This window comes from Eucyclogobius newberryi, unplaced genomic scaffold (assembly GCF_026437365.1).
Source record: "Eucyclogobius newberryi isolate DKJ021-1_F unplaced genomic scaffold, fEucNew1.0.hap1 SCAF_12, whole genome shotgun sequence".
NCBI classification, from domain to species: Eukaryota; Metazoa; Chordata; class Actinopteri; order Gobiiformes; family Gobiidae; genus Eucyclogobius; species Eucyclogobius newberryi.
In genome coordinates this window covers 4876683-4899333 of record NW_027315746.1, presented here as the reverse complement: position 1 = coordinate 4899333, position 22651 = coordinate 4876683, and the positions used below count along the sequence as shown (strand labels likewise).

The following is a 22651-nucleotide window of genomic DNA, read 5'->3' as shown; positions in this document are numbered from 1 at the left end:
GAGGAGGAGGAGGAGGAGGAAGAGGAGGAGAGCTCATTGTCTCCGTATGTGTTCTTAGCCGAGGCCCAAACACCCCGCGCCGTCACCATGTTGTGGATGTTGGCGTTGCTGTGCGCGTCCGGGAGTTCTGCCGCAGCGTCCCGTGAGTACCACACCGCGCCGTGATGAAGATGAGGAGGAGGAGGAGGACGGGGAGGTTTGTGAGGAGGAGAGTGACCGGGCGCGCGCCGTCCAGGCCCGCGACACACGCACAATCGGGCCAAATAAACGCGCGTCCTTCTCGCAGACGCGCCCGCGTGCGTCCTCTGCGGTGAAAGTGTCAGTGCGCGCGGGTTCAGAGGTTTATTTGTGTGAGATGGAGAGGCCCGCGCGGTGATCCCGTGAATCACGCGCGTGACAGAGGATGAGGCGCTTCTGCTGTTGGGATCTGACCCGGGTTAGACCGGTTTAAGTCACGTTCACTTCGGACTGGACCGTCTTCACTTTGAGGTGCTGGACTGGGACTAAACCAGGACTAGACTGTGAACTGAACTATGGCTAATTCAGGACTAAACAAGGATCATAACAGGTCCAACCCAAATCCACATCAGGACTGGAGCTAAAAGGAGTTAAATTAAGGCACAAATAAAGACCTGAATCCTGGGTTGGTTTAGTTACGTCCTTTTGCATCTGGTTTAGAGCTTCATTTTGTTTTCTAATATATAATTCAAACTAATCCGGGGCTGGACCAGGACCTGACAAGGACTAGAACCAAACGAGGTCCACATCAGAACCAAAATGGCCTCAATTTATGACCACGTAAAGACAAATGTGAGCCTCAAGTCCAGGTTTAGAGCTTAATCTGGACCTGGTTAGGACTAGTTTAAGTTCTAGTTTAATTATAGGGCATGTCTTAGTTCTATTTGGATCTAGTTTCCTCATGTTGTGGTGATTTGGTCTTTATTCTGAGCCGAGTCCTGATGTAGACCTGGGTTTGGTCATGTTCTGGTCCTGATATAGTCTTGGTTTAGTTCTAGGTTCAGCACTGGTTTAGTCCCAGGTTTGTGGCGTCCCATCTCTGGTCCCGCACTGCCATTTGGGCCCCCGTTTGTCCCTCGTCCCACCATCTCACAGCTGCCGCATGAATGATGTAGAAAAAAGTGAACGATATCTACAAAGAAAGCAGGAAAACGGTCACATTCCTCACGTCTATTTCAAACCATTTTAAACTCTCTGTGTTCTGTCCGTCTATGAGCCGGCTTCACCATGTCCGGCCCACTATGTCCCACCACACTGGCCCACTATGTCCCTGGCCCACTATGTCCCACCACACTGGCCCACTATGTCCCTGGCCCACTATGTCCCACCACACTGGCCCACTATGTCCCACCACACTGGCCCACTATGTCCCACCACACTGGCCCACTATGTCCCACCACACTGGCCCACTATGTCCCACCACACTGGCCCACTATGTCCCACCACACTGGCCCACTATGTCCCACCACACTGGCCCACTATGTCCCACTTTGACTCACTTTGACTACAGTTTGAGGCGGTCGGCCCGTTTTAAGTGGTGTTTTTCGTGGTCCAGGTGCAGTGGTACTGTCCTTGGTCCTGAAAAGCTCCCAGTTTAGACTTGGCATAGTTTCTACACAGTCCTTTCTCTCTTTCTGGTTTATTTTTGCTTAGTTTCTACACAGTTCTTACTCTCTTTTCTGGTTTATTTTTGCTTAGTTTCTACACAGTTCTTTGTCTCTTTTCTGGTTTATTTTGGTTAGTTTCTACACAGTTCTTACTCTCTTTTGTGGTTCATTTTTGCTTAGTTTCTACACAGTTCTTAGTCTCTTTCTGGTTTATTATCGCCGTAGTTTCCCCGTGGACAGTCCGTGGTGCTGAAGGCCTGGGCCGTATCGCTCTGAGTCACAGATCGCTGCATTATTATCTCACTTTCTGCTGCAGTCGGAATCCAAAGCTGCTGCATTGAACCAAATGCAAATGTGTCACTTCTGGAACCTGCAGAGAAACTCTTTAACTGCAGCGTCCAAGCGCGACTGCGACGGCGGCGTGCGTTTGGCCGACGAGATCGATGGTTTTTGTAACGTGACGCTTTTTGTTCTGCTTCTCGTGTTCACAACTTCGGTCCACGAGGAGGAGGAGGAACGGCAGTAGTACAACGTCTGTGTAGTGTTCAGGGAAGTGCGACTTATTGCACAGAGACAATCGTAGTTTGAACGTTGTAATCTAAAAAGACTCAAAACACGAGCCAAAAGACGTGTTATAACGAGCACTAACGAGATTATTGGGTTAATCAATCATTGTGATTATTTAGGTCACAATATAATCATAAAGAAATTGTAATCGTGACATTTTTACAATATTTTTCTTTATTTATTTTGTGTTCAATTTATAGTGAAGTGACAATTTTCTAACAAAATTTGGTCGTTTTTTTTTGTATTAAAATAAATGTGACAATTTTAGACAGAAAAAGAAAACGTAAATATAAAGTGTTTTTTTAATCTTTATGTCAAATTAATGATTCAGAAAGTTTGATTAAAAAGGTAAATGTGGGAATGAGGAAAGAAAACATTTGATTTTAATGTTGTTTTGGTCATGAATGTTATTAATAATCGCAAATAATCGTTAAATCGAGATAATAATCGTTACGCTCACATTTTAAATCGTGACGTCTCATGTTATGACAAAGACTGCGGCAAAAACGAATAAACCATTTGTAATTTTCACCAATAATAAACTTTATTCTTAAGTATTCTCCATGTAGGATCTTCCCGTCGTCATATTTGACCTTCACATGGTGTTTACAGCTCGAGTAGTGTTCAGTGGAGAAGTACGCGCTCCTCTGCTCCCTCCATGAGTAGTAGTAGTAGTAGTAGTAGTAGTAGTAGTGGTAATAGTAGTTTTGTGTGTTTTGTGTGTGTTTGTGCCAGGCCGGTGCGAGGACAGCCTGGCCACGCCTCTGCCCTACAGCTTCTTCAGCAGCTCCTCCGCGTTCGGTCGAGACTACGGCGCCGGCTACGGAAAACTCCAGCGCAACCAAGGTACGTCGCTCCCAGAGACCCGGGGCTCCCAGAGACCCGGCCCTCCCGTAGACCCGGGGCTCCCAGAGACCTAACTCTCTCTGAGACCTTGTGCTTGTTTTTAATTAAAAGCACAAGTACGTGTGTTTAGTCACCGTCCAGTCCTGGATGTAACTAAAGCTTCCGAGGAGTTGACACTTGACTGTGATTGGTTAAATCCTCCTGTCACTCACTCGTGGCAGAGGCTGTGGGCGTCGCACTAAATCAGCTTAAAACGTCCAAACGGCTGTGTTCACTTTGCATGAACGCTCTGGTGTTGAGACCGGCTTTGTTTACATCTGGTCATTATGGGATTATTATCATTATGTGTTATTAAGTGTCATGTGTGTCACATGTGAGTAATCTGATTTATGACGGGATCTGACGAGGAAAATTATGCCAAAAAAGGGGAAATTAAAGAGAAAAAGTTAAAGGTCAAAAGCGTTATTTAAAAATGAATTGTACCTTGTCTCCTGAGTACTTTGTCTTCTCACTTACTCTAAAATTGTACCGATTAATCGTCACGTGTCACCAGGTGTTGTTGATGATCCGATTTTGTCGAAACACAGACCAAAAATATGATTTATTAATTATGTATTCATCAGATTTGTCTCTCGCTGTGTGTCAACGTTCTGTCCCGCGTTTGTCCCTCCAGGAGCCGGAGGGTGGGTCCCGCTGGACTCGGACCGGTCGCCGTGGTTACAGGTGGACCTCGGGGGGCGGCAGGAGGTGGTTGCCGTGGCGACGCAGGGCCGGTACGGCAGCTCGGACTGGGCCGCGAGGTACCGGCTCCTGTACAGCGACACGCAGAAGAACTGGCGGCCCTATCTGCAGGACGGAAACATCTGGGTGAGGGCCGTGTGTTAGCGTTAGTGGTAGCATTAGCATTAGTGTTAGCGTTAGTGTTAGCGTTAGCGTTAGTGTTAGCGTTAGTGTTAGCGTTAGTGTTAGCGTTAGCGTTAGCATTAGCATTAGAATTGGCGTTAACATTTGTGTTAGCATTTGTGTTAGCATTTGTGTTAGCATTTATGTTAGCATTTGTGTTAGCATTTGTGTTAACATTTGTGTTAGCATTAGCATTATTATTAGCGTCATTAAAGCAAAAAAAAAACTCAATTCTGGACAAAAGTTTTTCAGGCGACGTTGCAGGTGAATAGGGATTATTTTGTATTTATTTATAAAGATCTATCAAATTGAAACTTCTGTAGTTTACGTACATAAATGTAAGAAAAAATGAAAGAAAAATGGTAAAACTACTTTTGTGTGTTAAAAATTGCCATATTATCACTTATTTAGGACTTATACATCTGAAAATTGTGAAAATATTTTTGCATTATTTTGTCGACATTAGATACAACAAAATGTACAGAGAGGATTTAAGTAAATTAGATGGAAAATTTGCATAAAATTCAGATTTTTTTCACATTTTCTCACTTGAAAATATGACAAATCAGTTTTATATTTCAATATCAACAAATCCTTCTGTTCGATCCGTCAACATTTTAAGTTTGGCGTGTTTTGGCGCTGCTTTTTGGGCTGATGTTTATGTTTCTGTGGAAGAAAAATGAAGCAATAGATTTTCATTCGCCTAAATTTATTATTATTATTGAACCCAACATCCCTGAAGGTTTTGAATAATCACCGTAAGTCCAGAGCAGAAAATGAATAAATCTTTCTAAATACAACTTGAAGTAAGTCTTGGGGAAAAGCTCAGAAAAGTGATGTTTTTAAGTCTTTACGACCAGGCCTGACCTAAACCCGAGTGAGACCCAGTTCAGTTCACATTGTCCCACACTGGTCCGACTCTGTGCCCAAGCTGACGCCTTCTTCTTCTTCTTCTTCTTCTTCTTCTTCTTCTTCTTCTTCTTCTTCTTCTTCTGTCTTTCGCCGTCGTCCTCAGACATTTGAAGGGAACGTGAACAGCGAGGGCGCGGTGCGACACGAGCTGCAGCACTCGGTCGTGGCGCGTTTCCTCCGGCTCGTCCCCCTGTCCTGGAGCAAAGACGGGCGAATCGGAGTCCGACTGGAGCTCTACGGCTGCGCTTACTGTGAGTGGCACTTCCACTACGTCTGCGGCGCTGACGGGACAAGCCGCAGGAGCAGGAATATTCACCCGTGTGCTGCGTTCGGATCAACTGCAGCGCTGTCGAGACTTGACATTAGCGTCGGCTGTGACAGTTTAGTCGTTTTAGCTCGTTGTTTTCGTGCATGGTCCTTCTAACCGTGACTTTTTATACTATAATTAAGAAATACACCATCTTCCGTCAAATTTCAGCATCAGAAAGTCAGAATTAGATACATCGTAAGTCAGCACACCTAAGAAAGTGCTTTGTCAGTTTACAATCGACAGTTTCAGACTGTAGTTGCACAAATAAATCAATAGTTTTCCTTTAAACAGTTTGTGCACTCTAAATATTTACAAGTACAAACAGTACAGAGAGCAATAAAGTGTGGTTTTGTGATGCCGCTGCACTGTGAATCCCACGGGTTGTTATTAGGCTGTGGGGGACGTGGAGACACTGCTTTATGACACATTCTACGATAAAACATCACAACTACAGTAATTGCAGCTGCTCGCATACGTTTAAGTGTATGTTTTGTCATGTTTAAAGCTGCCGGATTAATCGTGATCGAGTCGAAATCGCAGTTTTAATGGATGAGATTTTAGAATTTTTTTTAAGTGCCATGATTTCCTCCACAAACAGCTAAATATATTGTCTAATTCTGCATAAAAACTGCTGACTCTTGTTTATATCTGGATAAATATGCTCTGAAATACATACGAGTTTGTCAGTTCATAACTCTATTTATCTTTTTGGTGTTTAAATGTGAACTTTGAACAGAATCCTATGATTAACCTTTTTTTTTATTTTTTATCGCAATTACATATTTTCCCCAAATCATGCAGCCCTAGTTCAATTAAAAACACAATAACATCAATTAAAAACATTTTTCAATTTCAATTATTAGTATTTATGCAGTATTTATTCCCTCTGAGTAAATGTGTTTGAAGAAAACACCGGTGAATTTTACAACTTTAGATCAACTTGAACCCATTATTCAAACACAGCATGTATTCTTGTGTTTCGTCTGCAGGGGGCGATGTGATCAGCTTCGACGGCCAGAGCGTGATCTCGTACCGCTTGAGGAGCAAAAAGTCAAAGTTCCTGAAGGACTCGGTGGCTCTGAAGTTCAGAACTACAGCGGGAGACGGCGTTCTGCTGCACGGAGAGGGTCAGCAGGGAGACTACTTCACTCTGGAGCTGCACCGCGCTCAGCTGCTGCTCAAGATCAACCTGGGTAAGTGTCCTCAGAGACGCTCAGCTGCTGCTCTGGATCAACCTGGGTAAGTGTCCTCAGAGACGCTCAGCTGCTGCTCAAGATCAACCTGGGTAAGTGTCCTCAGAGACGCTCAGCTGCTGCTCAAGATCAACCTGGGTAAGTGTCCTCAGAGACGCTCAGCTGCTGCTCAAGATCAACCTGGGTAAGTGTCCTCAGAGACGCTCAGCTGCTGCTCTGGATCAACCTGGGTAAGTGTCCTCAGAGACGCTCAGCAGTTCGAATCCCGGCTCTGACAGTTTACTTTATGTCCTCCCTTCTCTCATCCCCATGTCGCGCTGATCCGTCCCGTCTAATAAAGCCTACGGGCCAAAACATCCTTTAAAAAATAAATAGATAAATAAAAATGGCCCACACTGGTCATAAGAAGGTTATTCCTTGTCTAATACGTGATAGATTCAACACAAATTCAGCGTTGATACAAAATACAACAATAGGGACACGATATTCTCACACGATCTCTGCAGATTGTGACTTCCGAGTAGGTGAAGGTGGTTCCCAAACGTCTCATATTTCAGCTGCTCGTCGTAGCTCGAGGCGTCGCTCGGTCAGGCCAAGGGCGATTAAGGCGACGCGTGTTGATTTACTGTCACGCTCGACGTTCAGTCCTGGATCGTCTCTCAGGGTCAACGAGAGTTCACATGAGGAGGTGCCGGGACGTGTATCGAGATTTTAGAGCCACATGTTTAGTAAAGATCACGCATTTACTGAACTAACAAATTGGATTTATCTTATCTTATACCATAAGATAAGTAGTTGCATACCATATTTTCTGGACTATATATTGCACCGGAGTATAAGTCGCACCAGCCAAAAAATGCATAAAAGAGAAGAAAAAAACATATATAAGTCACATTTTGGGGGAAATGTATTTGATAAAATCCAAGACCAAAAACAGACATTTCCTCTTGAAATGCAGTTTAAAATAATAACAGATGAGAGAACATGGTGAATAGGTGTACGTATGCTAACGCTAACACCTTCAGCTACATGACGTATGCTAACGCTAACACCTTCAGCTACATGACGTATGCTAACGCTAACACCTTCAGCTACATGACGTATGCTAACGCTAACACCTTCAGCTACATGACGTATGCTAACGCTAACACCTTCAGCTACATGACGTATGCTAACGCTAACACCTTCAGCTACATGACGTATGCTAACGCTAACACCTTCAGCTACATGACGTATGCTAACGCTAACACCTTCAGCTACATGACGTATGCTAACGCTAACACCTTCAGCTACATGACGTATGCTAACGCTAACACCTTCAGCTACATGACGTATGCTAACGCTAACATCTTCAGCTACATGAGGCACAGACAGAACTGTGGTGAGTGTCTGGTATGTTAACGTAACATATGAACAGTTATTCAGATAACTATAGCATAAAGAACATGCTAACAAGTTTAGCAAAGCATCAGTTTTACCCCAAATCACTAAATCCATTGAATTCTTCTTCCTCTGTGTCACTTCTAAACAACTCCACAAACTCCAGAGGTAGAGGAAGTGCAGATTCTTCTTCTGCGTCGCTCAGAGCCTAGAGCGCCCTCTTGTGGTTGTCAGTGTGAAAATAACGAATAACATCACATATAAGTCGCTCTGGAGTATAAGTCGCACCCCGGCCAAAACTATGAAAAAAGGTGCGGAAAATACGGTATTTGTGTGAACATATGTCTGTTCTCATTTGTACTCCTGAGTCTGTTGAAAAAGAGGACATGGCACAGAGACTGGGGCAGTGCAGAGCGGTCCGGGACCTCCTCCATCCTCTCGTTCCTAAACCCCTGTGCGGTCTGTGTCCAGGGAGCAGTCATTACGGCTCGATCCAGGGCCACACCACCGTCTCCAGCGGCTCGCTCCTCGACGACGACCACTGGCACGCGGTCCGGGTGGAACGCTTCAGGAGGAACGTGAACTTCACCCTGGACCAGCACACGCAGAGCTTCAGGACCAACGGGGACTTCGACCACCTCGACCTGGACCACGAGGTACGACCGGACTTTAGGCACGGTCTGCATCAAGGAAACCAGTGAAAGGGAACGTGAAATAAGACAAAATGAAGAAGGATTTAGGTACAAGAGCCTGCGTTCACGTAATAGAGCAGGACGATGTCGTAATTTGAGATGGAAGGCGGTTAAAGTGACGTATGACAGGTTTTTACGGTGTTCTAATTTTGACTTTATTTGGTGTATTTGTACCTGTTGTGCATATCAATTATAGTTTTACACCAATCGAGCAGGTATTTGTGGAGAAAACATTGAAAAATCTGTAGAAAATGACAGGAAGTGAAATTTTCTGCTTTAGGTTCAGACCAAGAAACTACTTTTTTGACTCTCTAAACATTAATTCAACAAAATAAAGTCGCTCTCATATATTTTTATTTGTCAAATTAAAAACATTGTGACATCAGATGAGTCTTAGTGTGATGTCATCAATTACAACCAGGAAGTGAAATTATAAACCTAAAAAATGTGCTATTTTGTGATGACATTTTTCATAATTTTTTTATATATTTATTTTAACTGCGTTTTAGTCCAGTGAGTCGTCCGACCTGTAGGGGGCGCTTTAAATCAAGATTTTAAGATGCTAAACACTTAAAGGCGCAATGGACGATTTTTCGGCGATTTGAGAACGCAGGCGGAAGTGCACATGCCACTCCCCCGTGCGACTGATACAACACACACGTGCGTTTGTTTATTAGCCCGTAGATTTCCGTCTCTTCTGAGTCAGCTCGAACAGTCTTTTTCCGTCTTCATCTTGCCCCGTACACTGAGGGAACTATATTATGATAGATCAATGCGCTTGGACACGCAGAAATGTGGGACGAGCCGCACGCGGCTGCAGGTGAGCGGCAGGTGCGTTTTATGATTGATACGTGACAGGACTAATCGACAGTCCACGCCACGAGGAAATAAGACTCAGATTTGGGCCAAAAAAATCTTCCATTCAACCTTTAACATTCTTTCAATAGTATTCTTTTCACATTGCTTTGCCGAATGTATTTCTCTGGACATTCTCTGAACAAATCTACGGGAGATTTACTGTTTTTGAGAGAAATACCACAAAGATTGAATCATTATTTGTTTGGTTTTGGCTCCAACAATCACAGAGAAGATGTTGAACTTCGTGCCAGTTTCTGTTTCAGGTGGATAGACCCGGTAATGACAGAGACGCGAACCCGTGAAACATCTGCGCTCTGACATTCAAACCGTGAAATCCCTGCCTCCCGTTCAGCGTTAAACTAAAGAGAATGCTGATATCTCTTCCCTCTCCGTGTTCGTCTCCCAGATCACCTTCGGGGGGCTCCCGGCGTCCGCCAAACCCGGCTCGGGTCGAGATAACTTCGTGGGTTGCATGGAAGGAATGTCCTACAACGGCGACAACATCACCAGCCTGATCCGCCGGAAGAGGGTCGACACCTCCAGCTTTGTACGCTTGCTCCGCCCCCGTGCGCTGCTCCGTGGAAGGAGGGCGTGTCTTGAACTGTCCTCTTTGTCTTTGTCTTTCCACAGCGCAACCTGACGTTCTCCTGCGCCGACTCGGACGCCTTCCCCGTCTTCTTCAACTCCACGTCGTTCGTGCTGCTCCCGGGGCAGATGGACAGCGACACGCTCTCCGTCAGCCTCTCGTTCCGGACGTGGAACCCGCACGGGCTGCTGCTGTTCACGGCGCTGGCGGACGGCTGGGTGGAGCTTGGCCTGTCCGAGGGCAGCGTCACGGTCTACATTAACGTGACGCAGAAGAAGAACACGCACATCGACATCACCTCGGGTCAGGAACGGAGGCGGAGCGGCGGTTAGAGACGGCGACGTGAGATGAGAGTGTGATTGAAGGCGTTCTGTTTGTTGCAGGCTCCGGTCTGAACGACGGCCAGTGGCACAGCGTTCACCTCAACGCGCTGGAGAACTACGCCATGCTCACGGTGGACGGGGACGAAGCTTCCACCGTCCGGACCGCCATCCCCATCCAGATCCAGACGGGAGGGACGTACTACTTTGGAGGTAACGCCGTCCTTTCGTCCGAGCCTCGACGTCCGGTTGGTTCCGCTCCCTTGTCTCCGCCCGTGTGTGGGTTAAACGTCTGTTCAACGGTTGGTTCCAGGGTACTTCGAGCGCACGAACAGCCTGTCGCTGCAGCGCTCGTTCCAGGGCTGCATGCAGATGATCCACATCGACGATCATCTGGCCGATCTCAAAGCCGTGGAGGAGGGACGGATGGGAAGCTTTGAAAACGTCAGCCTGGACATGTGCGCCATCGTGGACAGGTAATTGGAACATAAAGAGAACGTGTTCTTCTGTAATCTGCTAATTCACCGCCCTGGCCCCTTTGACAATACTTTACAAAGGTCTGTGACAGTTGTTCCAGTTGTTGCATCAGGTGTGAAGAGGAGCCTGGAGATGTCTCACGCGTCTTTTGTGTCCTCCAGGTGTGTCCCAAGCCCCTGTGCTCACGGAGGCCTGTGCTCTCAGACCTGGGACTCCTTCAGCTGTAACTGCTCTGGCACCGGATACACGGGCGCCGTCTGCCACACGCGTGAGTCTGCTCTGGTCAAGAACCCACAGAGATGTTCTGGACAATGGCCATGTTTCCACCAACTCGATTTGGAGCAGATCGGTCCTAAAGAGTCTCAAGTGTCTTAAGTGAACTGCAGCGGCTCGGTTCTCTTGGGCTCCAGAGGGGCTTTAGCTCAGGAGGTTTGGCTCAGGAGGAGGGGCTTTAGCTCAGGAGGAGGAGCTTCACACCAGAGCCAGATGATTGGACCACAGAGTCTCAGGCCAAAACAAGATGGCAAAAAGCAGAATAATTCCTCCAAACTCTGACTTGTTCTCGTGCTAAAGCGCTGTATTTCCACTGATGCTAACTTACATGTCGAGCCTTAGCAAAACAAAGCTAGCAAAGCACGTTAGCATCAGCCATTTCCTGTTTATGGCCGCACGGCACTCGCTTTGTCAAGAGCCAACATATGATATTTCCAGGTCATAATGCGTCCAACATTAGCATTAGCATTAGCATGACATAAAGAGAGGTTCAAACGAGGCGTCGAGTCTTTGCAGAGAAGTCAAAGAAATGAGGCAAAGCTGTTGCTGTTTACGCTCGCTTTAGCCAGAACTGTGCTACAGAGTGAGCCGTACGGGGCCCGGGGCCAGTGGAAACATAGCATAACTGTGCTACAGAGTGAGCCGTTCGGGGCCCGGGGCCAGTGGAAACATGGCTCATCGTCTGTTCCCACAAAGTTGAAGCACGTGTGACATCATTGTTCCCTCCACAGCCTTGTACCAGCAGTCGTGTGAAGAGTACAAACTGAGGGGGAAAGGATCAGGATCTTACCTCATCGACCCAGACGGCAGTGGCCCCATCGCCCCCTTCAGGGTCGACTGTGAAATGACAGGTGAGGAGCACAGACCTTTATCTCCAGATGATGCAGCGCGTACATCGTGTCACTGTCGCTCCAGAGCAACAGCAAAAGCACCAAATCTACTCCAATTACTCCAATGACTTCTACTAATACTTTATACTTAGTGTCGGGAAGTACGACATACTACAATATGCAGAATACTAGTTTGGCGGTTTTCTGAATACAGTTACTTTCCTACATAATAACGTACACTAATATACAATGCAGGTGTTGGAGAAGTCTTTTCAAAGCCTCTTGTTTGTTTCTGCTTCAGTTCTGTCATGTTTATATTCTGTGTGTTTCAGAGGACCAAGTTTGGACCATTTTGAAGAACAACGTTTCAGCTCAGAGCCCAGTGCCCCGGCCCGACGCCAGCGGAAACGTCGTCTTCCACATCGACTACAACGTCACCGATGAACAGGTCAGCCTTAAATACACTCAAAAAGTACACTAAGACCAGTTCACTTTGACATATGTCGACAAAGGACATCATTTTAAGGTTATGTGAACTATAAATGTTGTATTCACTGTTGTACTTTTTTATATTTAAGGGCAAAAAGCCTTCATTGTTTTTCCTGAGCTGTAGATCAACGCTGCCATCTAGTGGTGCTACGTGATACTGCAGCCCCAATAACATGAGAAGCATTAATGTTTTAGTGTTGGGGAAATGTATTTAGTTACAGAATAATGAATTAGAATGTGTGTTGTAATCTAATCAGTTACAATCAGAGAACTGAATACTTACAGTTGTTGAATACTTACAACTGTCAAATACTTACAACTGTTTAATACTTACAACTGTCGAATACTTACAACTGTCGAATACTTACAGCTGTTGAATACTTGAATACTTACAGTACTTTCACTTCGAGCTGCAGTATATCATGTAGTATATTCTTCGTTGTCCTTTGCCCTGTTCAGGTCCTGTCAGTCACAAACGGGGCAGATTACTGTGAGCAGTTTGTGGCCTACGCCTGCAGGATGTCCCGCCTCCTCAACACTCCAGGTACGGCGTCGCCACGGTTACGTCTGCTTAGAAATTGCTACCATGGAAGTTATAGATCCATAATTGTTACAAAAAAATCTTGATCTTAGTAGTATTTTGATGATTTTATTAATTGGACTTTATAGACATATGAAAGTACTTTTTGTAATGAACGGTGGCAATATTAAATCAAAATGTCAAAAATAATCAAAAAATTCAGATGTTTATCACTAATAAACTGTATTAATAATAGAGCTGTAGATCTGAAAGCCTCAGTCACCACATTTCAATCTTTGTTTATTTGATAATGTATTTACAAAGACTGAATGTACAACAGAAATAACGGTCTGAAGAGTCGACTCATTAAAGAAATAATTGTTGACTTCAAATGCTTTTTAAAATATGTTGCACTTGTTCAGCAGCGACACACGACCTTTAATCAGCAGCTCTTTATCACATGAACACCTCCAAAGGCCCCTTAAAGCCGGTGTTCAGGCGCAAACACACACACTCGCACCTGGAGCGGTCCCTGTCAGGTGTCCCTGTCACGTGTCCCTGTCACATGTCCCTGTCACGTGCCCTTGTTCCCAGACGGCGTCCCGTTCACGTCGTGGGTCGGCCGCTCCAACGAGAGACACTCGTACTGGGGCGGCTCCGGGCCCGGCATCCAGAAGTGTTCGTGCGGCATCGAGCACAACTGCACCAACGCCGCGCGCTTCTGCCACTGCGACGCCGACCTCCGAGCCTGGTCAGTGGAGCGGCGAGTCTTGCGTCCGCGTTCCCCCCGCAAACGTGCGCGCTCCCTCTTAACGCCGAGTGTCCTTGTTGCAGGAAGGAGGACGCCGGGCTGCTCGCGTACAAAGAGCACCTCCCGGTGAGCGCCGTGGAGGTGGGAGACACGGGACGGGCCGGGTCGGAGGCCAAGCTCACCGTGGGACCGCTGCGTTGCCGTGGAGACAGTAAGACCACAAGTGACTGCTCGGATTAGTGAGAGGGGAGAGGGGAGAGACATTCAGCAAACCCACAACAAGCTGTGTATAGTAAAAACAGAGAGTGGATTTGCTTTGGGGGCGAATCTGAACTTGAAACTGATCCCAAATAAGAAGTTTTGTTCACTTTGTTGAGTTTTAGTGTCATTTTATCTGAAACTGCAGAGAAAAGATGTATTAAAATATATAAACGCCGGGTTTTGTTCAGTGTGGGAGTGCGAGGAAGGTTCACGTCTTAAATCCCGGCTCGTTTTCACACGTGTTAACGCTCTGAACCTGATTTTCCGAAAAGCAGTGCTACAAATGTCAGCAAAAATATGAAATTCGATGAGAGAATTGTGAACTGAGCTGCACATTTTCATGCTTGAAATGTAAATGAATAAAATGTCATTGTCGTGTCGGTCTCGTCTGGTGGAAACTGCGCCTCGTGTCGTCACTGCAGATAAATATAACACTTTACACATTTAAAAAACCTCTCATTTCATCCCTGCAGTTTATATTTACCGATATATTGGAACTGCCTCGGGTTTATACCGTATTTTCCGGACTATAAGTGACTCCTTTTTTCATAGTTTTGGCCGGGGTGCGACTTATATTTATACTTGTATACTTATACTCCGACTAGCGACTTATATGTGATATTATTTGTTATTTTCACACTTGCAACTGCATTTCATACTCAAGTGAGACTTATATATGTTTTTTTCTTCTCTATTATGCATTTTTTGGCTGGTGCGACGTATACTCTTGAAAATACGGTAGAATTTTTAAATTTCCTCGCTAATCGTATCTCACATTCTGACCTCAGGGAAAGGCAGCTCTTTTCCAAGTCTCATTGATTTTAGAATAGTTCAGTTCTTGCACGTTCTTATTGCATTGCCTGATAAAAGCTCGTTACTCGCTTTGCACATTTGAGCTGTAAAAACGTTACTATATCTGTACGTTTTAATAGTATAGAGTGTATGTTCCCGGAGTCGAACTGTCAATGTGAGTTTAGAGTTTCGTGCTACTATAAAACACTATGAATGTGCTGAATGAAGGTGTAATATCTGCAGCGTCGTGTTGTGCACAGTTTACATTGCGCGACGTCTTCTTCTTTTCCTAGAACACTTCTGGAACTCGGCGTCCTTCCTGAGCCCGGCGGCGCACATGCTCTTCCCGTCGTTCAGAGCCGAGCGCAGCACCGACATCTCCTTCTACTTCAGAACCTCGTCCTCCCATGGCGTCTTCCTCGAGAACTCCGGCCCCGGCGACCGGCTCCAGGTCCAGCTCAAGGGTAAGCGACGTTCAGCCTGGCACTGTAACCATCCAAACTGCAGAAACGGTTGCTTTAAAACTGCGTTCGAGTTCTAATACTTCTGCACCTCCTCCCTCCCCTTCAGCGCCCTCGATGGTCTCCTTCTCCTTCGGCGTGGGCGGCTCTCAGGTGGAGCTCACGGTCCGCTCGCCGGCTCCTCTGAACGACGACCAGTGGCATCGCCTGGAGCTGGAGAAGAACCAGAAGGAGGCGACGCTGCGCTTGGACGGGCAGCAGCGGGAAACCAGGACTCTGCCGCAGGGAAACAGCCGCCCGGAGGTCTACACGCAGCTCATACTCGGTCAGAGACTGTGCGAACGTCTGGAGGGATGTGACTAAAACGTCTCGGCCGAGGCAGGAAAATGAGCTTAGATCAGTGGCATTCCAAGTACAATAAGATGACAGTGTATTTGAACCATGAAATGACCCAAATGAACTGTAAATAATGCAAAGACAAGTTTATTTGTAGAGCACATTTCATACACAAGGCAATTCAAAGTGCTTCACACAGCAGGAAAAATGCATTAAAATCACAAAGAAATTACAGCACTAAACAACTTAAGACATAAAAGAGAAGAGTGCAGAGAAAAATCCTTTCAGTTACATGCACAGCTGAACAAAACTGTTTTTAGCTAAGACAAAAGCAGAAGCGGTGTCTGACTACTAATAATCTGCTTTAGATCATTTTTTAAAAGTTTATTTTCAGCCTAGTCGACTATAAAAATAATTTCCGCCGTATTTTGATCGTTGTTATCTGGACAAAATTACTTTAAGACACATTATGAATCAATATTATAACAAAGAAAGTCAATCAAAATGTCAAAAACAAGAATAAACTAGTTCCGATTTTCGTGTCTTGTCTTGTGATTTTTCCTTGACTTTCCTGTGTTTCGCAGGCGCGTCGGGCGGGCAGAGAGCGTTCCTCGGCTGCATGCGCGCTCTGAGGATAAACGGCGTGACCTTCGACCTGGAGGAGCGGGCGGCGGTCACGTCGGGGGCGAGCGCCGGCTGCAGGGGGCGCTGCAGCAGCTTCGGGGTGCTCTGCGAGAACGGCGGCAGGTGCGTGGAGCAGTACAACAGCTACCACTGTGACTGCGCACACACGGCCTACGACGGAGCCTTCTGCACCGAGGGTGAGACAGAAACATGTTCAGATACTAGTGTTACATGTTCAGATACGAGTGTTACATGTTCAGATACGACTGTTACATGTTCAGATACGAGTGTTACATGTTCAGATACGAGCGTTACATGTTCAGATACGAGCGTTACATGTTCAGATACGAGCGTTACATGTTCAGATACGAGCGTTACATGTTCAGATACGAGCGTTACATGTTCAGATACGACTGTTACATGTTCAGATACGAGCGTTACATGTTCAGATACGAGTGTTACATGTTCAGATACGACTGTTACATGTTCAGATACGAGCATTACATGTTCAGATACGAGCGTTACATGTTCAGATACGACTGTTACATGTTCAGATACGACTGTTACATGTTCAGATACGACTGTTACATGTTCAGATACGAGCGTTACATGTTCAGATACGACTGTTACATGTTCAGATACGAGCGTTACATGTTCAGATACGACTGTTACATGTTCAGATACGAGTGTTACATGTTCAGATACGAGCGTTACATGTTCAGATACGAGCGTTACATGTTCAGATACGACTGTTACATGTTCAGATACGAGTGTTACATGTTCAGATACGAGCGTTACATGTTCAGATACGAGTGTTACATGTTCAGATACGAGCGTTACATGTTCAGATACGAGTGTTACATGTTCAGATACGAGTGTTACATGTTCAGATACGAGCGTTACTGTTACATGTTCAGATACGAGTGTTACATGTTCAGATACGAGCGTTACTGTTACATGTTCAGATACGAGTGTTACATGTTCAGATACGAGCGTTACATGTTCAGATACGAGCGTTACATGTTCAGATACGAGCGTTACATGTTCAGATACGAGCGTTACATGTTCAGATACGAGTGTTACATGTTCAGATACGAGTGTTACATGTTCAGATACGAGCGTTACTGTTACATGTTCAGATACTCAACTGAACATAAATACAAACAAAATCATGCCATATTTATATCTAAATTAATCCATGAAATGTGGTCTTTGGATTTGACGAGTCTTTATCGGGCTTAAAGACTGAACCCTGAGCATGATCTGAGAGTTTAGTCTTTGCTTTGGCCCGTTCTGTCCTTCCTCCTGACTCGTTTAAAGCCTGTATTCCTCCCCGTTCTTCGCCCGCAGATGTCGGCGGTTACTTCGAGACCGGGACCCTGGTGCGCTACGACTTCCTCCCGGAGCGGGGCGTCGCCGGCGCCGGCTCGGAGACCAACCTGACGCAGGAGGATCTGTCCTTCGGCTTCAGCACGTCCAGCGCTCCCTCGGTCCTGGTCTACGTCAGCTCCAGGACCCAGGACTACCTCGCCGTGGTCCTCCGGCACAACGGTACGGGACCATTTCCACCGCTCACTGAGACTTCTGAAATGACCGTCAACCAAAGACGGATTCAAACGTCGATCTACCAATGCGTTTTTAATTAATGATGTGAAATTGTCTTTTGATCAAACCCACGTTTCTCCAGGAACACTTCAGATCCGCTACAGCCTGGGCGGCCTGAAAGAGCCGTTCACCATCGACATGAACCACAGGAACATGGCCAACGGGCTGCCGCACTCGGTCAGCGTCTCCAGGAGGCTCCGGGACGTCCGCCTGCAGGTCAGAGCGCGCCGCCGCGGCCCGGGTCGCCGAGGTAAATGTAAAAGTGAATGCAATGACCTCTTTGTCGTGCACAGGTGGATCACTACCCAGAGTCCACCTACACGCTCCCGGCCGCCTCCGACACGCACTTCAACCTCATCAAGAGCATCTTCCTCGGAAAGGTTTTTGGTAAGTCACACTCGTACCACTTTTCAAAACGAAATGTTATGGCTTTTGGGTGAGTAAAAGCACAGACATTCAGCACAAACGGGAAACGCAGAGCTCAGTACATGTTGTAAGAGTGACTACATTTTCAAACATTATTACGGTGAATTATCCGCTTCATGGGTTTGAGCTTCCTGTTTGTGGATGAACTGTGATAATATGATGTAATGTTTTGTTTTGAATGGTTAATTGCCATGGCAACTGAAACCCATGGTAGTTCTGGTTAAAAACAAACAAAAAAAACATTGACTTTTGCACGATTTTACGAAACCTCTAACGCCGTTTAACTCACAATATGATCCAATGTACTCTGCTCTGACCTGCAAGCATTTACACCTCCATTAAAGTTACCGTATTTTCTGGAGTATCAGTCAAAAAATGCATAATAGAGAAGAAAAAAACATATATAAGTCGCACTGGAGGATGAAATGCAGTTGCAAGTGTGAAAATAACAAATAATATCCTACATAAGTCGCTCCGGAGTAGAAGTATAAGTAAAAATATAACCCCGGCCAAAACGAATGAAAAAGGGTGCGACTTATAGTCCAAAAAATACGGTAAATCTGTTTTTTACTTACAACACCATCAGGAACACTCCAAAATATCGTACACATGTCACGAGTCATCCTCTGTTATTGCACGTTTGCCACAGAAACGGGGCAGATCGACCCGGTGCTGATCGAGCGCTACAACACGCCGGGCTTCGTGGGCTGTTTGTCCCGGGTCCAGTTCAACCGCTTGGCGCCCCTGAAGGCGGCGCTGCGGTCGGGCCAGAGCTCGCCCATCAGCACCCACGGGATCCTGGTGCCGTCCAACTGCGGCGCCGCGCCCCTCACCATCTCCCCGCTGGCCTCGCAGGACGACCCCTGGCACGTGGAGGCCGGTACGCCCCGCCCACCTATCGCCGACACGCCAAAGCAAACCACCGGGGGGCGCTCACGAGTTCAGTTCATTTCACTGTAGAAGAGCCTCTCTGTTCCACCACCGAGACGCAGACTTTAGGGACTCACCTGAGAACACACGGACCATCATGAACACACGGACCATCATGAACACACGGACCATCATGAACACACACGGACCATCATGAACACACACGGACCATCATGAACACACGGACCATCATGAACACACACGGACCATCATGAACACACGGACCATCATGAACACACACGGACCATCATGAACACACACGGACCATCATGAACACACGGACCATCATGAACACACGGACCATCATGAACACCCGGACCATCATGAACACACGGACCATCATGAACACACGGACCATCATGAACACACGGACCATCATGAACACACACGGACCATCATGAACACACACGGACCATCATGAACACACGGACCATCATGAACACACGGACCATCATGAACACCATCATGAACACACACGGACCATCATGAACACACACGGACCATCATGAACACACACGGACCATCATGAACACCATCATGAACACACGGACCATCATGAACACACGGACCATCATGAACACCATCATGAACACACGGACCATCATGAACACACGGACCATCATGAACACACGGACCATCATGAACACACGGACCATCATGAACACCATCATGAACACACGGACCATCATGAACACCATCATGAACACACACGGACCATCATGAACACACACGGACCATCATGAACACCATCATGAACACACGGACCATCATGAACACACGGACCATCATGAACACCATCATGAATACACGGACCATCATGAACACACACGGACCATCATGAACACCATCATGAACACACGGACCATCATGAACACCATCATGAACACACGGACCATCATGAACACCATCATGAACACACGGACCATCATGAACACCATCATGAACACACGGACCATCATGAACACCATCATGAACACACACGGACCATCATGAACACACGGACCATCATGAACACACACGGACCATCATGAACACACGGACCATCATGAACACCATCATGAACACACGGACCATCATGAACACCATCATGAACACACACGGACCATCATGAACACACGGACCATCATGAACACACGGACCATCATGAACACACGGACCATCATGAACACACACGGACCATCATGAACACACGGACCATCATGAACACACGGACCATCATGAACACCATCATGAACACACACGGACCATCATGACCACACGGACCATCATGAACACCATCATGAACACACGGACCATCATGAACACCATCATGAGCGCCCCCTGCTGTGTTTCATGACATACTGAACACTTTAACACTTTGTGGTAACGTGTGAATGTCGCTCCGCAGCTGGAGTTCATCTTCCCTCCAACACCGACAAAGCCGTTTCTGATGGAGCGGATCCGAACTCGGCCGTCGTGGGAGGTAAAACATCAGCTTTATTTGTACCTCTAGATGAATATGTCTGACATCCACTGTCTAAATACAGAACGTACTTTTGAACGATCATGAGGTGTGAAACGTTTGCTTTTGAAGGACACAAACGATCAGAGCTTCACTTTGTCCCATGAATCCTGTTCACGAGCTTGTCTTCTCCGCTCCCTCTGAGCCTCACAAAAACACTCACTTAGTCGTCTCCGTGGTGATCTTCGTCCTCCTCATCCTCTTCTCACTGTCCCGTCTCTTCTTCTCCTCCTCGGGCATCGTCTCCGTGGTGATCTTCGTCCTCCTCATCCTCTTCTCACTGTCCCGTCTCTTCTTCTCCTCCTCGGGCATCGTCTCCGTGGTGATCTTCGTCCTCCTCCTCTTCTCACCGTCTCTTCTTCTCCTCCTCAGGCATCGTCTCCGTGGTGATCTTCGTCCTCCTCCTCTTCTCACTGTCCCGTCTCTTCTCCTCCTCAGGCATCGTCTCCGTGGTGATCTTTGTGGTCCTCTGCTTCCTGGTCTTCCTGGTCCGGCACCTGTTCCGGCACAAAGGCTCGTACCACACCAACGAGGCCAAAGGTCAAGAGGCGGCCGACTGCGCCGACGCCGCCATCATCGTGAGCGACCCGGCCTTCACGGAGACCATCGAGGAGAGCAAGAAGGAGTGGTTCATTTAGCACGGCGGCGGCGGCGGCGGCGAACACGCGGGACATGGGGGTTTGAGCCGAGAAGACGTTTGACGGACGGTTCGGCGGAGGAGGCGGGACCGGGCGGAGTTTGTCGATTTAATGTTGTTGTTTTTTTTACGATGGATAAATGAAACTCTTCGTCAGATAAAGGCCTTGGGAGTCGGAACGCTCGCCGTGTGAACTTAAAGCTTCACTTTGTGTTTGTGTAGAAGAGGAGGAGGGGAAGTGTTTCCATGCTGCAGCAGAGGATCAGGATTTAAGGATTTATGAGACTTTTAGAAGACATTTTCCAACGAATACAAGTGGAAACATGGCGACCGAAGGCTTCTAGATGGAGAATGTTTCATGTTTTATGCATAGAAAATAGAAAGAAACAGAACTAACATGTTTTCGTGTTCGTGTTTCGTCTAAATAATGAGTACGACGATTAAAAATACAAGTGCGGTTATTTTTCACAGTCGACTAATCACAGTCGGGTGATTAATTGTTGCGGTTCCAGGTCCAAACCCTGTAATAATTAACAATAATCGACTGAAATGTGATGTTTAAAGATGTTTACAGCGACTGAAAGAGTCGATCTCTGGACTAAACGCTCTAAAACACACACGGAAATACCTTTTATAACGAATACAGAGGCGTTATTATATCAAAATGTCAAAATAAGTCGAGCAATTTCTGATTTTTATCCATAATACACGAAATAATCTCCATCTAGAATCCTTCAGTCACTGTGTTTCAACCTTTGTTTGGTTGATAAAGTGTAAAAGTCTCAGTTATTTGTCTTTACCTTTAATCTTTAGTCTCTGTCTGGTTGACCCGTCTTAAAACAAAACACGAAACTCTCTCTCTCTCATTAATTTACCGATTGCCAAATTTCCATATGTTGCCTGTTTTATGAATATTGCTGAATTTATCTCTATCTTAGGAAATGTCAGACCATTCAAATGTACGTGGTGGTTTTGCATCTGAGAATGTAGCAGATCTTCCAAATCTGGAACCACTTTACAATGAGACGCTGGTTTGTTTTATGATTTCAGCTTTAGACGTCGATTGTGAAATGACTGGATTGAAATGAAAAATATGATGTGATTTTACCACGTGAGACACAAATAACACAGAAGCATTGTTTCGCTTGACAAAGTGGTGTGCAATTTAAAATCTATATTTATTTAATTTAATTGACTTTATTATTCATATTTTATTTATTTGTGATTTTATTTTTTATTTACTTATATTTTATTTTTTATATGTTTAAATATATTTTTAGTTAATTTATTCATAAATATTAAACCATATTGAACCTTCTTTTGCCAAAACCAATTTAAATAAAATGTGCCTCTTATTGTAATGTGGTATCCTACAATGTGTATTTTATTATTTTTCATTATGTAATTATTTATTATTTAGATGATTTATTTTTATAATATTTATTTATTTGATTTTTTTTAATATCTGTTGGTTTGTTTATATTTTCTTTATGGACATAATATGTATTGATTTGAGTCATTTCAACAGCCTTAAACTGGACACAGT

At 45.8% G+C, this 22651-nt stretch overlaps 1 protein-coding gene across 1 annotated transcript; it reads left to right on the top strand.

The window, feature by feature from the left end:
* The first annotated feature begins 2 nt into the window (after window positions 1-2).
* LOC140355961 (contactin-associated protein-like 2) lies at window positions 3-21156 on the top strand. The gene is made up of 25 exons (XM_072440630.1): window positions 3-142; window positions 2928-3038; window positions 3712-3905; window positions 4957-5104; window positions 6153-6356; window positions 8208-8392; window positions 9693-9833; window positions 9917-10175; window positions 10256-10405; window positions 10506-10668; window positions 10831-10937; window positions 11674-11793; window positions 12105-12220; window positions 12721-12805; window positions 13376-13532; window positions 13616-13743; window positions 14879-15049; window positions 15156-15371; window positions 15967-16203; window positions 17357-17557; window positions 17694-17827; window positions 17905-17998; window positions 18687-18917; window positions 20355-20429; window positions 20907-21156. The coding sequence occupies exons 1-25, from the start codon at window positions 88-90 to the stop codon at window positions 21104-21106; spliced, it is 3882 nt and encodes a 1293-aa protein (XP_072296731.1). The 5' UTR covers window positions 3-87; the 3' UTR covers window positions 21107-21156.
* Window positions 21157-22651: the final 1495 nt, after the last annotated feature.

What these genes read in the sequence shown, in the direction of transcription:
- LOC140355961 (XM_072440630.1), top strand. Translation starts at nt 88, where the DNA reads ATGTTGTGGATGTTGGCGTTGCTGTGCGCGTCCGGGAGTTCTGCCGCA. An exon ending in AAAACTCCAGCGCAACCAAG is followed by an intron (nt 3,039 to 3,711) that starts GTACGTCGCTCC and finishes TTGTCCCTCCAG; the next exon opens with GAGCCGGAGGGTGGGTCCCG. An exon ending in ACAACGTCACCGATGAACAG is followed by an intron (nt 12,221 to 12,720) that starts GTCAGCCTTAAA and finishes TGCCCTGTTCAG; the next exon opens with GTCCTGTCAGTCACAAACGG.